The sequence below is a fragment of the Lactuca sativa genome, chromosome 6 (genome assembly GCF_002870075.4).
Source record: "Lactuca sativa cultivar Salinas chromosome 6, Lsat_Salinas_v11, whole genome shotgun sequence".
Taxonomy (NCBI): Eukaryota; Viridiplantae; Streptophyta; class Magnoliopsida; order Asterales; family Asteraceae; genus Lactuca; species Lactuca sativa.
The window spans coordinates 98,269,513-98,283,780 of NC_056628.2; the positions used below are offsets into that span (position 1 = coordinate 98,269,513).

Consider the following 14,268-nt stretch of genomic DNA (forward strand, 5'->3'; position numbering starts at 1 on the left):
CTTGCTCCATGCCATGGCATAGAGTTTTTGTCACGCCCCAAAACTGAAACGACAGAAACGCTCGGGGGTGGAGGACGTCATGTACATTATCATAACAATGCAAAATAGTAAACAAGCAACAACATCATCCATTGCATTGATAGTAATAGTTGATATAAGTATGTTCTTTTATAGTAATAAGACATCAAAAAAAGTAATCAAAATAAAAGCCGAGTCTTGAACACGCTGTCTTCTCAAAACCAGGTCGACTGTACCTATCTACTGATGACCTGAGAATACAAGTTATTTTGAAAGAGTTTATCAGCATAAAAGCTGGTGAGTTCATAAGTATTTAGTTTCTTTGTTTCTATGAAAATGTTTGTAGTAGATGATTGTATCTCCTAGAAAATCATATATTTTCTACTAAAAGTAGCCTTCTACCAAAGCATCAAAAGTTCTGTATGTTTGTTTGTTGTAAAAGTGTGTATTTTTCCCAAGTGTGACTATCATTAACAAATATAGTTTATACATTACCGATTATGTGAGATGATCACAAAATAAATGCAATAGGGAAAATATCAAAGTATTGTAGTACTGTATTATAGTAACCACTGCTTTACTTATTTCCTTAAATCGATTTGTTTAAGGTATAATGTGATGGCTAGTTCCCGTACTAAATGTTCTCCCTGTCAAAAGATTCTGGGAACCAAACGCGACTTGGCAAACTGGTGGTTGCATCGTGTACATCCACAATAAAGTTATATGATCATGTATACCCAATTTAACTATCACATTTTCTTTAGAACAATGAGTTAGTGATTCATTGGTATAATTAGATCTTGTAGTTGTTGTATGCTATAGCATCTTAGTATGTATTGTTTCTTGTTATAGTATTCTTTATCTGTTTCTCATCATAGTATGGGTGTATAGTTCCTTATAATAGTAAGTTCTCTTAGTTTCTCATCATAGTATATTTGTATAGTTTCTCATTATAGTATTCTCTATCTATATCTCTTTATGGTAAGTATTGTTTCTCATTATAGTATTCTCTATATGTACTTGTATATGATAGTATTTTCCTAAACTATACCTATAATAGTTTACTAGTAATCTTTGTGATTTGAATGAATGAAGGTGTACCTTTGCTACTCAAAGGAATTGAACTATCTGATAGTACTTTTATATCTACATATGTATACATAATCTATAATTAATATTTAAATGACATTCAGACAAATAACCGATACTCTCAGGCCACATCCAAACAAGGAAAAGGAAATTAAGCGAGTTAGCAGTCCTAAGTCCTTTAAGCATTACTTATATAACTATACATATGTAGACATGCATTTGACAATACACAAGTTTAAAAGAAGTTTTGTAAAACATTTTAAGAGTAAAATAATAAACATTGATGACTTGATGTTAATTTATAAAACTAATTAAAAGTAGTTTAAAGTATATGAAATCTATTAATTGAAAAACAGTTCGAAGTATATGAAATCTATTGTTTGAAACACAGTTATAAATCACATATGATTGATTATATAACTAAATGTTTTCTACTTGTATTCCCCCCCCCCCCATAAAAGCATTTAAAACCATTTAAAAGATAGATTAAGGGGTATGAACTCACCTGTAGTGAGTAGCTTGGATGAATAAGTGGTATAAGATGCTATGTGTCAAGTGAAGACTTGAGCACACACACGGATCCTAGTTAGCACATAATGCCACATATATGCATCTAATTAGTGATTAAATAACTAATTTAGCAAGTATAGGTACCCTACGACATGGACAATACTTTGATTCAAGTGCTAGAAGTACCAAGAGTTGCATCTAAGGGAAGTATGGCCTCACATTAGAGTTTACAGCCAACATGGATGTATTACATGAGTTTATGGCCCAAGGGTAAACCCCCATGAGTTTACGGTCGTAAACTCATGGTATTTTGTACCAAATGTTGTTTTAATGTCTTACAAGTCATAATGAAGTGTTCTAGGTTCGAGTCTATGCCTTAGCAAGGAGTGGTGGCACATTTGCACCACTAAGTAGTGTTTACGGACCAAGGTGATTTCCTTGGCCGTAAACACCATGTGTTTTCGAGTTTTCTTGATGTTTTCTAAGTGTTTTGCAAGTGATTCAAGTATATAATAAGCTAAGAATATTGTACTTACTTATAAGAAGCTTGCAAGGTTGTTTAAGGTCCAAGAACACTAGTGTGTGTTCTTGGTGTTCTTGGTGAAATGAAGAACACTTGAAGATCTATCAAAATGAAAGGATTTCATGTATGAAATCACTAGATAAAGTGTTGTAACAATAAATCAAGAGAAAGGATTCTTACATTTTTGGAAGATTGGGATGAAGATCTTATGATAATTGAGAGAGAAATGGGGTTTCTTGCCTTGAAATGGAAGGAAATGATAAGAATGATGTAAACTCATGTATTTAACATGAGTTCGCGGCCAAACTCATGAGTTTATAGCCCAAACATGAAGGTTTGGCTGTAAACTTCATTTAATGGGTTTAAAGCTTGATTTAGGCACAATGGATTCAAGTAGATACTTCCTAACACCCGATTCTTGAATGTACTAGGCTTAGAACATTCAAACAGACTCTAAACAGTGCTAAAAGATGGTAGAAACAAGTATGACTTTGATTGAATTGATTGACTATACAAGGTAGAAATTTCGGATTGTCACATCATTCCTCAGTTATAAAGAATTTCGTACCGAAATTAGAGTTTAAATAGAATTGATAACTATGCTACAGAGGGAAGTTTTATTTGATCTTCGCGTTCCCAAGTGAATTCAGGTCCTCGCTAGGCATTCCAGCGAACCTTTCACTATCAGGATACAACTTTGCTTCCTCTACTTGACCTCTTGGTTCATGATCTCTACAGGTTCTTCCACGTAGTTGAGGCTCTCGTTGATCTCGATCTCGTCGAGTCGGATTACAAGAGTCTCATCGGATAGACACTTTTCAAGTTCGAGACGTGGAAGGTAGAATGTACGTTACTAAGTTCGCGGGGTAGGTTGAGTTTGTAAGCTACGGGGCCGATTCTAGAGAGAATCCTGAATGGCCTTATGTATCTTGGATTGAACTTCCCATGCTTTCTGAAGTGTATCAAGCCCTTCTAGGGTGATACTTTCAAAAGAATGCGGTCTCACACCTTGAATTTCAAACGACTCCTTCTCTTGTCAGCGTAGCTTATTTGTCAGTCTCTAGAGGCTTTCAATTGTTCACAAATCCGAACGATCTTCTCTTTCATTTCCCGAATAATCTCCGAATCGTGTATTGTATAGTTGGCTTCGAGTGTCTTAAGCTGACGGGAGGTATAGGCAATGACCTTACCTTGCTGCATTAGAACACACCCGAGACCTTGATTTTTCACACCCCCAAACTAGACGGCAGAAACGTCCGAGGGCTCGCGTGACTTAAATTGAATATCATGACAATGAATATACATGAATCATAACATAAACATCACCATGCATCAATATATTACAACTGACATTGTTCACATCAAGTACATTGTTTAAACATTACATATCCATAACATAAATTGTTTGATAGTTTTCCAAAAGCATAATACCCTAACATACTTGGTATTACTCCTCAGCTTACCTATTACCTGAGAATACAAGTGATTTTGAAAACATCAACATATGGAATGTTGGTGAGTTTATAAGCATGGTTGTTATGAAAACGTTTTGTGTAGTTTATAAAACCAAGAAAATCCGATATTTTCTGGAAAGATAATTGTTTATACCGAAGTGTGAAGATCCATAGGTTTATACATGAATGATTTCAAAGCGTGTATAAATGAAAAGTTTTGCATTATAGTTATTGAAAAGTACAAATGAATGGTGTTGATTTCCTCAAAAAACCCGATGTTATCCGATCAGAAAATATAATTGTTTCAAACTGTTATACCGTCACAACGAATGGTTATGATTTTTCCTTGATTACTCTGATAGTATTAGATTTGTTTATGTGAGTCGTTATAACCATGCATGATAATGACTAGTTCGTCTGTCTTGGCATTCTAACAAACGTCGGAATTAATCTTAAGAAATTTTCACCCTAGACTAGCCGAGTCTAACTGTAGCGAACAACTGAGGTGTGGGGTAGTCACCCCCGTATAGATCTATACACAAACTCTCACTCTCCCTCCAGGAGACTTTGATTATAACTACAGACTACAAACAACCCATAGAGGTGTCGCCCGCTATTACTCCCTGAATCTAACATGAATTTGATTACCATTGATTAACGACTTGTATATGTTTACTGAATCGAAGGTAAGCCTAATAAACGAGGAGAAGAGGATTACAAAGTCTTACTAATCCCACGTATTATTTATGGCTATTGGGTATACGAAGGGCACGTTGGCCCATTTCACATTTGATTTATTTGGACCTTACTAGCAATGCTAATGGGCCACTAAGGCCCAATAGCACTTGAAAGCCATTGAGGGTCCCTTAAATATGAAATTGGGTCATAGAAGGCCCAATAACATTTATTATTATCATTTGGGCCAATAAGTCATGTTAATGGGTTACAAAGGCCCAATAAGCATGATTAGAAACTTTGAAGACCAAAGATTTGAATATTTATTTGTTTTAGGTATTGTATAATTGTCGGAAAGATTGGTTTTTAGATTCATAACGACACGAGGTCGGTCGGTTGTTTATAACGATATTTAGAATTTTATGTATATTCGTCTTTCTATTTTCATAAGTTGTAATTTGGTATTTTTGACTCGATATCTTAAAAATAAAATAATTGACTACAAAATATTGGTTTGAACCCTTTCAGCCATTCTTTAGTAAAAATGACAATTTTAGTCCTTTATAAAAAAAAGACATTTTAAGCCCTTAAACCATTTTCTTGACACTTTTGACCCATAGACTTGTTCAAGTGATGTTTTTAGTTGAAAATTTATTCTGTGGTAGTTTCAGCCCTTCCAGAAAAGTGTTTTTCAGTTAAAGCCCAAACTTTTTGCAACTTTTACAATTTTGGTCCAAAATCCAAAAACTTTACATTTTTGATCCTTGTTTGGAAAAATATCATTTTAACCCTTGAAATAGTTTTGTTTACCCTTTTCCCCTTGTTTTGAGAATTTTACCATTTCAATCCCTTGAAAAACACCTTTTTCGCAATTTTTGGGCCTATAGGCCGAAAAGTCCAAAATTTAGCCCATTAGGCTAAAATTTACACTTTTAGTCCTTTAAATATCAAGATTGTTATAATAACTCATATTTTAACTGATTTGACCTTTTTGACCCTTATAAAACCGTAAATCACATCTGTTTCCCATCTTTTGCTTATTTGTCAAAAATGGTTCATAATTTGGATTTGTGTTTTGTTTCGCTTATTTTGAACTTGTATAATACTTTGGCCTTGATAATAACATGTTTTAAGATGTCTTAGAACATATATTTCCTAATCATGGTTAAGGATCTCGTCTAGATCATGATTTTTCACACATATTTATCAAATAAATTCAAGAAATCTCACATATCATACAAAAACACATAGATCTACACATTTTACTTGTATTCTCCCCCATAAATCTTGTAAAAACCGAAAATAGAAGGGTATGAACACAACTTTTCTTGTGGATCTCGGTTTTGAAGTAGAAATGAAAGAAAATGGTAAGATCTTTCGGACTAGCAAGCTTCTTAGAAGGTCTTTGGCTTTGATGTGTTCTACGAAGCAAGATCATGAATTTTGCATGAGTTAAGGAAATTTCTGAGGTAATCAAGAAGTTAAAGTATGGATCAAACAACAACTTACTAAGGATTAGTGATATTAGGGAAAGATCTTATTGGATCCCTTGTGATTTTCGAAAATTTGGAGGAAAAGTGAAGGTGTTCTAGAGAGAGTTTGAAGAAACTTTGCAATGGTGATGGGGGTGTGTGTGTCTCGGCCGAAATAAGAGGAGGGGAGAGAGGAGAGAGTGAGTTTAGTTGACAAGCATGGGAACATGAGAAGAGTGGATGGATACCCCATGTATAATTATGAGGTGGCAACATTAAAAGTCAACTCTTTTCCCCCTTTTTTGTAGTTGGGCCGAGAGAGAGAGAAGGGAAAGAAAGACTTGGGCCTTTGTGTTTGAATCCTTAATATGAGGCCTAACTTGATGATTTTCAGCCCATTGGGCCTTTAGAGTAATCCATGGCCCAAAATACGTCAAAGGATGAGTTTTATGGCCCATTAGGGCTAATTAGATTTGTTATGGCCCAATAAGGCCCATTAAAGATAACTTGTCCATTCTAGGCTTATGAGGCCCAAAATATTATGTTTCATGAAAATGGGTCCAAATTAGGGCCCATTTTATAGTTCTAAGCCCAAAATAGTCAAATTGGAATCTTATTGGTCCATTAGGCCCAATAAGGAAATCCCAGTTCAAAATGGAATTAATCCAGGATTTTTAGGGTTTCCAACCTTTTGTTGACTAATTGAATGCTTGTATGGAGAGTTTGATGGAATTTTGTTGTCATTGAATAAGTATCATACATGCTTTCAAGTTTTAATCACCATGTTATCATGGTTCATTATTTATAAAGCATCAAAATTCCTAGTTGTGACATCATCCCCCCCCCCCCCTCGTTAGAGGGAATTTCATCCCGAAATTCTTTTTGAAGATAGATTTGAGAATGCGAGAATAGGTGAGGGTACTTCTACTTCATCTGGTCTTCACATTCCAATGTGAATTCTAGTCCACGCTTCTCGTTCCACCGAACTTTCACAATTGGAATGCGACTTTGCTTAGTACACTTCACATCCCTGTCCATGATTTCGACTGGTTCTTCATTGAACATGAGATTCTCGTTGATTTCAATTTCTTCAAGTGGAATGACGAGGGTTTCATTAGATAAACACTTTTTCAAATTGGAAACATGGAACACGGGGTATACACTGTTGAGCTCGGCAGGTAGCTGCACTCTATAAGCCACTGGACCGATTCAGGCAAGAATCTCGAAGGGTCCAATGTATCGTGGGTTTAGTGTTCCCAGTTTCCCAAAACAAATCACCCCTTTCTAGGGAGAGACTTTTAACAACACCCGATCCCCGACTTTAAATTCCAAGGGCTTTCGCTGTTTATCAGCGTAGCTCTTCTGTCGGTCTCGTGATGCTTGTAGTTGAGCTCTGATTTGAATTATTTTATCTGTTGTTTCGTGTATGATCTCCGGTCCCGTTAATGTATTGCTTGATGTCTGTCTTCCTGCTAGCTGAGTATCACCTACCTCATCCCAGCACAACGGTGATCTACATTTACGCCCGTATAGTTCTTCGAAAGGAGCAACTTTGATGCTTGAGTGATAACTGTTGTTGTATGAGAATTTGATTAAAGGCAAGTGGGTGTCCCACGACTTTCCAAAGTCTATCACACATACGCGAAACATGTCTTCAAGGGTGTTAGAACAAAGTTCTATCAGGATCGATTAGTTCTAAGTACGCAAACAAGAATGAATGTAAAGTGAAAGAGAATATGGATTGAATATGTCGTATGATTAATGCTTCAACACCTCAGAAGAGCTCGATTAAGAACTTCGATTATAGAGGTGTTTTAGGGTTACAAGCTCAATCGTAAATAATAAGACGCGTTCAATATAATGCATACATGCATGCATATATAGACTAACCCTAAAGAGATAATCACAGATGGACAGGCCCAATCTGGATATATACAAAAAGTCCTAAGACGCAACATTATAAGCCCAATAATCTCCCCCTTTGCATCTTTGGAGCCGGAATTTCAACTCTTAGGAACCAAGGGCTTTTTCACCGTCTTGAACACTCTCGGTATGATAGCTAACACATGGTACTAAAAGGTGATGTACCACCGAAGCATATCAGAAAAATTCTTCTTATCAGCATCCGAGTTCTGCTTGCACCGATGTATTAGATTGATGATGTCCTCCAAGCAGTCAGTAGAAAATAGATGTTTATCTACCAAAGCGAACAAGAACCTGTGAGCATCACCCTTTGTAAACATGATCGTCAAATGAGTTGAGTCAGTCTGCCCGATCTTCATCTTATTCACATCACCGGGCTTTTGGTCGCCTTGATTGTCGGCTTTTTATTCATAACTCTTGCAATCTCCTGATCCATTGTAGCAATTTCATGTATATAGGATCCCAACATTCTCTTTAGATGCTCTATAATCGGTTCATACTCCTTGGAATGATCAAGTAGAATGTTGATAAGAAAAATCCAATCGTGTGGATTAAGATTAGGAAGATCAGCAAGCGATATCAATGATACAAAGTTTGCAGTCCCTCGTGTTATTTTGAAATGAACATTAACAAACCTGCCAGCTGGAGTCGGCTTCAAAACTTTGACATATGTAATCTTTTGAGCACTCCACGTTCGGTACTGAGGTTGACCATTTTTCAAATACCAATCAATAAGCTCTCGGCCAACCTTTGGACTTGGAAACAGAATCTCAACAGTTGAATCGAAACAATGAAAAGTAAATGCCTTTCGTGTAATCGGCATGTCAAACTGTGAGTCCTTGGAATTGTCATAGTCAAATGAGGCAATCGGCTCTAACCAGTAAAAGCTTGGTGACTCAATAGCCTGAATGATCAACACTTCCCTAGTCTATTCAGGAAAAAGAGCTTTCTTACATTGTAAGATGTATTATGTTTCTTTGTTTCTCCGCTCAGTTTCCTCAGCCTCTTTAGAGATCTTCAAGTTTTCATCTAACTCTTTATCTCTTTTCTTTCTTTGTAGAGCCTCGGCTATAGTCTCATCAGTATCACTATTGCTATCAAGACCAATCTGTTTTATCTTTTCTTTCGGGCCAGAACCTGAAGCTACATTAACCTTCAGTTCTTTTGTGATATCGGCTTTCTGTGATTCCTCTCCCCCTTGTTTTGGAGCGACGAAAGGTTCCGAAACACCTTTCATTTCATGTAGAATGGTAAGGGCAGGAAGCAGCTTTGTTGTAAGATGATTGCGAATAGAAAGAGTGAGAATTGGATCATGAGCACCAAGAATATTGGTCAACATGTCCTTCACATCATTTGCACAGCTTCGAAAGACAGTTCTTTCGGTTTTTAACAAAGAAATCTCCTTCTCTGCTTGTGTAAGCTGGACTTGCTGAACAACAATGGTGGAAGCTTGTTTGGCAATTTCTTCTTTTAGTGCACTCTCCTTGGCGATCTCAGCATGCATAGAGTCCAATTTGGAAGAAACCGAACTTATGAGAGTGGCATTATTAGCTTTCAGAGAAGAACAAACATCTTCAAATTTCGTGTGTTCTTCCTGTAAAGTTTGAGAAAGAGAATCAACCGAAGCACGAACTTTAGCTACATTTGTATCTGCATGCCCTTTCAAAGAATCCAGAAAGATATGAGTTGTGCGAACAACTTCAGCAATATCAGTAGTAGCTTTCTTGCACAGTGAAGTTGATTCGTTAACAGCGTCAGTGGATTTATCCATTGCTTTTGTATATTGCTCTATGGCGGTTTCCACAAAGGCTTTTAGAACGACCCCGCCATAAGCTTTCGTATCAGCAAGCAACTTGTCCAGCTTCTCATGAATACTATCCAAGTGTTGTCGGTTGATTGGAGCTTCAATATCTTCATCAGATTGCAATCGATAGGGACTAAAGTATGTGGAATCATACTCATCATTGTCACGGCCGAGTGTAGCGCCTGAATCGGTTGATTTGGTTGGTGAGGGAGGTAGAGTAAGAACAGGAGTTTTAGATACAGTAAGTGCCCCCGTATCAGATACGTTGACACTTGTTGTTTCATCAGGGATGGTAGTAGTAATGGTGATTGGGGTAATGATCGGAGTAGTGAAAGGTGTGGTGGAAATAGAAACCGAAGATACGGGTGGTGGTGGTAGAGAGGTTTCGGTTATGGAGGTTGAAGCAACCAAAACTAGTAGTTTCGGTGTCGGTGTGGGAGTTGGCTATTTTGGTGTTGTTTATTTTGGTGAAGGGGGTGGAGTAGGAATTTTAACTTCGTCTGGTTTAGGAGGGGATAGTTTTGGTGATTGAGGTGGAGTTGGAATCTTAACTTCTGGAATTAGAGAAGAAGAGCGAGGTGGAGTATTACCTCTTGGAGACTTGTCTTCTTCATCATCCTCGTTGTCAGATGGTAAAGGAGATGGACCCTTAGGTTTTCGGGCCATGCGCTTGATCTTCTTTGGCTTTGAAGAACTTTCGGTTCTGGTCTTTCTTTTCTTGCTTTTTGAAGGCTTAGAAGTTTTAGCCTCAGTTGTCTCCTTTTTGACATTTATTCGTTTGCCTCTGCCACTCGGTTTATCAAGAGCGTCGAGAGCAGCTTGTTGTTCTGGTGTAAGAACTCTCGGCTCCGTGGAATGCAGCTTGCTGTAGTCCGCCATTACTTTGCTATGCTGAGTAACACTTCTGTACATCGTCTCCGGTATGGAACCATAATGAAGAAATTTGACCGGGTCTGAGATGATGATCTTCTTAGTATGGAAGGTGGAAATTGTCGCAATGAGAGCATCCTTCATCAACGGAATCTTCAAAGTATCAATAACCCTTTGAGTGATGATGGTCCAGAACCTCCCACAAGAAATCTCTGATTGACGTGTAGATGCGTTCAGACTCTGCACGACCTGAGACTAGATGATTGATCTGTAATCCAGATTCAAACCATGGTACAATCCGTAAAGAATAGTAAAAAACCCTTTGCTTGTGCCATCAGATCTAGCACTCCTTTCCGCCAAGCCCTTATTCAACAAGGTAAGAAGACCATTCCACTGAGAGGGTAAGCAAGACTTCTTGACTTTGGCAATGGTGGTCAAGACATCAGTGTAGCCCATCTCATACATCATTGAAAATAGTTGTGCAGTGGTGATGAAATCAGGAGAAACCACCAAGGAATTCACTGCAAGAATCAATAAGGAACAAAACCTCCCTTTTGATATGGAAGCCTTCTTGTTGTGTATTTTAAAATAGATGCATTCCTTGTTCTTGTCGTAGGATGCATAGGAGTAGACTTGCGACAATAAGGACATTGGAACCGCCTCGTACCGAGTTAGGGCAACCACCAGTGGAGAATACTTCAAACACTCCACAACATGCAACATATAAGAATCGTACATGAAGGGAGTAAGTTCGATGATCATGTTCTGATTTGGTTTGATGGTGAGAAAAGCAGATGAAGCGGTTTGATCTTGTGCAGAAGAAGAAGTCGCCATTGTTGATGAAGGTAAGAAGATGAACAGCTTTAAATCGCCGTTACTGGTTAGAATTCTTTGAAGCAGTAGAAGAAAATGAAGTGTGCAATCCCTTTATATACCGTTGGTAGGAGAGAGAAAATCATGACGATTGTGACGTTATCTTCTAAAAAGTAGCCTGAAAAAGCGGGATTAGACAGGTTGGACGTTCCTAGGTAGGCGTCAGCACGCGTGCGTATGGTGACCGTTCAAATTCACGCGCCCAAAAGATTTCATCAATCTTTATTTGAATTAGAATTTACCACCGAAACCTGAATTACCCTTGATTCACTAAATGACAAAAGTTTTCAAACAGAGCATCAATAGAATGGGGAAAATTAAAAAAATTTCGTGCATTAGAGTGACAAATGATAAAGAAATAAAGCAAATGTGTTTGGGTTGTGAGTGATATCTGACAATCAGACGAAAAACAGAGGATTCCGGGCAAGAATCGCTTCCTTTGAAATCAAGAGAGAATCAAAGTGCTTGTGTGGATTCCCGAAAAATACGATCAACTGTTTGTTAATAAACATTGAAAGGCTTCTTTTAATCATAGGCTTAGGGTAGCTTATCTTCAACCGAACTTCGAGTCTTAACATAAAACCGAACGTTGGAAAAAGTACCTATGAGACCGATGTGATCTGTTGAACAGGTAGGTTGGATATATTATGTAGTGATAAAAGAGAAAGTAGAAATCTAAAAAAAACAAACTAGATCTCTTTGGGAAGAAATGCCTTGGTAGTAGACAATTTCATAAAAGACAACTCAAAAATAAAACGAGATTTCATTAGGTACTAAGTAAGTGCTTGAATAATTAATTCACCGTTAATTCCTTATTGGTGTTGAATTTTGGGTTTCACTCAGCACGTGGTATACATATCTAAGATCATAAACATAGATGTTGTGTAACCATAAACCTCAGTGGTAAGAACTGAGAGTCTCAAGGGTTACATTGATGAAACGAGAGTAAATGGAGAATATAAGGGAGGTGGCTAAAGAACAGAAAGTACCTTCTGCTAGATAGATATGACAAAGCAGAAAAACTCTTAACTCATATGAGAAGAGTAAGGTAGATCTAGACGGAGTAGTTAGAATCAGCCTGATTGGGAAGAAACGATAGGTATAGATCGAATCATTAAGGCTTGCTCAAGGTCGTAAAGGCTTAGGTCAACATGCATCAACATGCTTCTAGGGACCCTTAACTAGTTCTTATGGAAATTAAAGATACCCGCCTTAGATCCATATTCTGTTGTACTGGTACACAAATCACCTAAAAAGAATAAGAAACACACCATACAGACCAAACAGACAAATAACGAGACAAAAAATATTTATGAATTTTTGAATTTTTCTGAAAAAGAATAAAAAACAGAAAGATAAAATATTTTTGGATTTTTGAAATTTTCTGAAAAAGAATAAAAACAGAAAGATAAAATATTTTTGGATTTTTGAAATTTTCTGAAAAAGAATAAAAACAGAAAGATAAAATATTTAAGTTTAAATAAAAGACATGAGAAAACAATGTACAAGATATACAATCGAAACCTTATCTTAAATGAGTGAAGCAAAATAGACCGAGCGTTCGGCTCATTTCGGTTCCCTAAAATTCCAGAGCCGAAATAGACCGAGCGTTCGGTTCATTTCGGTTCCCGAAAATTATGGAGCCGAAATAGACCGAGCGGTCGATGCATTTCGGTTCCCGAAATTTAAGGAGCCGAAATAGACTGAGCGGTCGCTCCATTTCGCTTGTCTAATTTTTAGTAAGAGATTTGAGGATTCGGTACCGACTCTGCTTCCATCATACCAAGGCCTTGTAAGATTCTGTTAAAGAGTGCTTCAGGTAATGCCTTAGTGAATATGTCGGCCAGTTGATCATTAGATCGAACAAAGTGTACTTCTACGTTCCCATCTTCAACATGATCTTTAATAAAGTTGTATCGAAGTGCAATATGCTTAGTCTTTGAATGTTGCACGGGATTGTGACAAATCCTTATCACACTTCCTGAGTCACAATAAAGAGGTATCTTCTTCATGCTTAGCCCATAGTCTCTCAGTTGACTTTGAATCCAGATGACTCGAGAAGTACAAGAGGCTGCAACAATATACTCAGCTTCGGCTGTGGATAACGACACGCAAGTTTGCTTTTTGGACTGCCAGCTAACAAGTTTTCCATCGAGAAACTGGCATCCACCTGTGGTACTCTTTCTGTCCAGTCCACATCCTCCAAGATTAGCATCAGAATAAGATTGAATGAAGAATCCAGATCTTGCAGGGTACCAGAGACCGAGAGAAGAAGTTCGCTTAAATAACGGAATATATTCTTTACTGCAACCATGTGATGTTCTCTTGGATTTGCTTGAAACCTGGCACAATAACACACATAAAACATAATGTCTGGTCTACTAGCTGTTAAATACATAAGTGAACCTATCATTTGACGATATTTTGTTACGTCAACAGTCGGTTTTTCAAGAGATGGTGTTAGTTTAGTGCCAAATGCCATTGGAACTTTTACTTTTGAATCACCCGTCATACCGCATTTTGTCAGTAAGGTTTTCGTATAAGCCTCCTGGTTGATGAGTATACCTTATGTTCCCTGTCTAATGTTTAAACCAAGAAAGAAATTAATTGGACCCATTGCGCTCATTTCAAATTTAGTTTCCATCAATTTTCTGAATTCAGCTGTTAAGCTAGGATTCGTAGAGCCGAAGATGATATCATCAACGTAAATTTGAACGATCATTAAATGTTCGCCTTCTTTCTTTCGAAAGAAGGCTGGGTCAATCGAACCTTGCTTAAATTTTGACATTTTCAGAAAACGAGTTAAGGTTTCATACCAGGCTCTCGGTGCTTGCTTTAATCCATACAAGCTTTATCTAGCACGTAGCAACGATCAGGGAATTTCTCATTTACAAACCCATGCGGTTGTTCCACGTAGATTGTTTCTTCTAATTCTCCATTCAGGAAGTCACATTTGACATCCATTTGGAAAACTTCGAAGTTTTTGTGAGCTGCATATGCCAAGAAGATCCTTACCGATTCCAATCTAGCTATCGGAGCAAATGTTTCTACATAATC

General features: G+C 37.4%; 1 protein-coding gene across 1 annotated transcript; it reads right to left on the reverse strand.

Annotated features, from left to right (window-relative positions):
• Positions 1 to 8,631: 8,631 nt before the first annotated feature.
• LOC111882635 (uncharacterized) lies at positions 8,632 to 10,482 on the reverse strand. The gene is made up of 2 exons (XM_023879007.1): positions 9,964 to 10,482; positions 8,632 to 9,912 (listed from the first exon to the last, which is right to left on the reverse strand). Exons 1-2 carry the CDS (start codon positions 10,480 to 10,482, stop codon positions 8,632 to 8,634), a joined length of 1,800 nt encoding a protein of 599 aa, XP_023734775.1.
• Between the last annotated feature and the right edge of the window lie 3,786 nt (positions 10,483 to 14,268).

Excerpts from the sequence above, each read along its gene's own strand:
- LOC111882635 (XM_023879007.1), bottom strand. The coding sequence starts at position 10,482 with ATGAAGGATGCTCTCATTGCGACAATTTCCACCTTCCATACTAAGAAG. Across the intron at positions 9,913-9,963 it reads CCCCTCCTAAACCAGACGAA|CCAACTCCCACACCGACACC; the intron begins GTTAAAATTCCT and ends ACACCAAAATAG.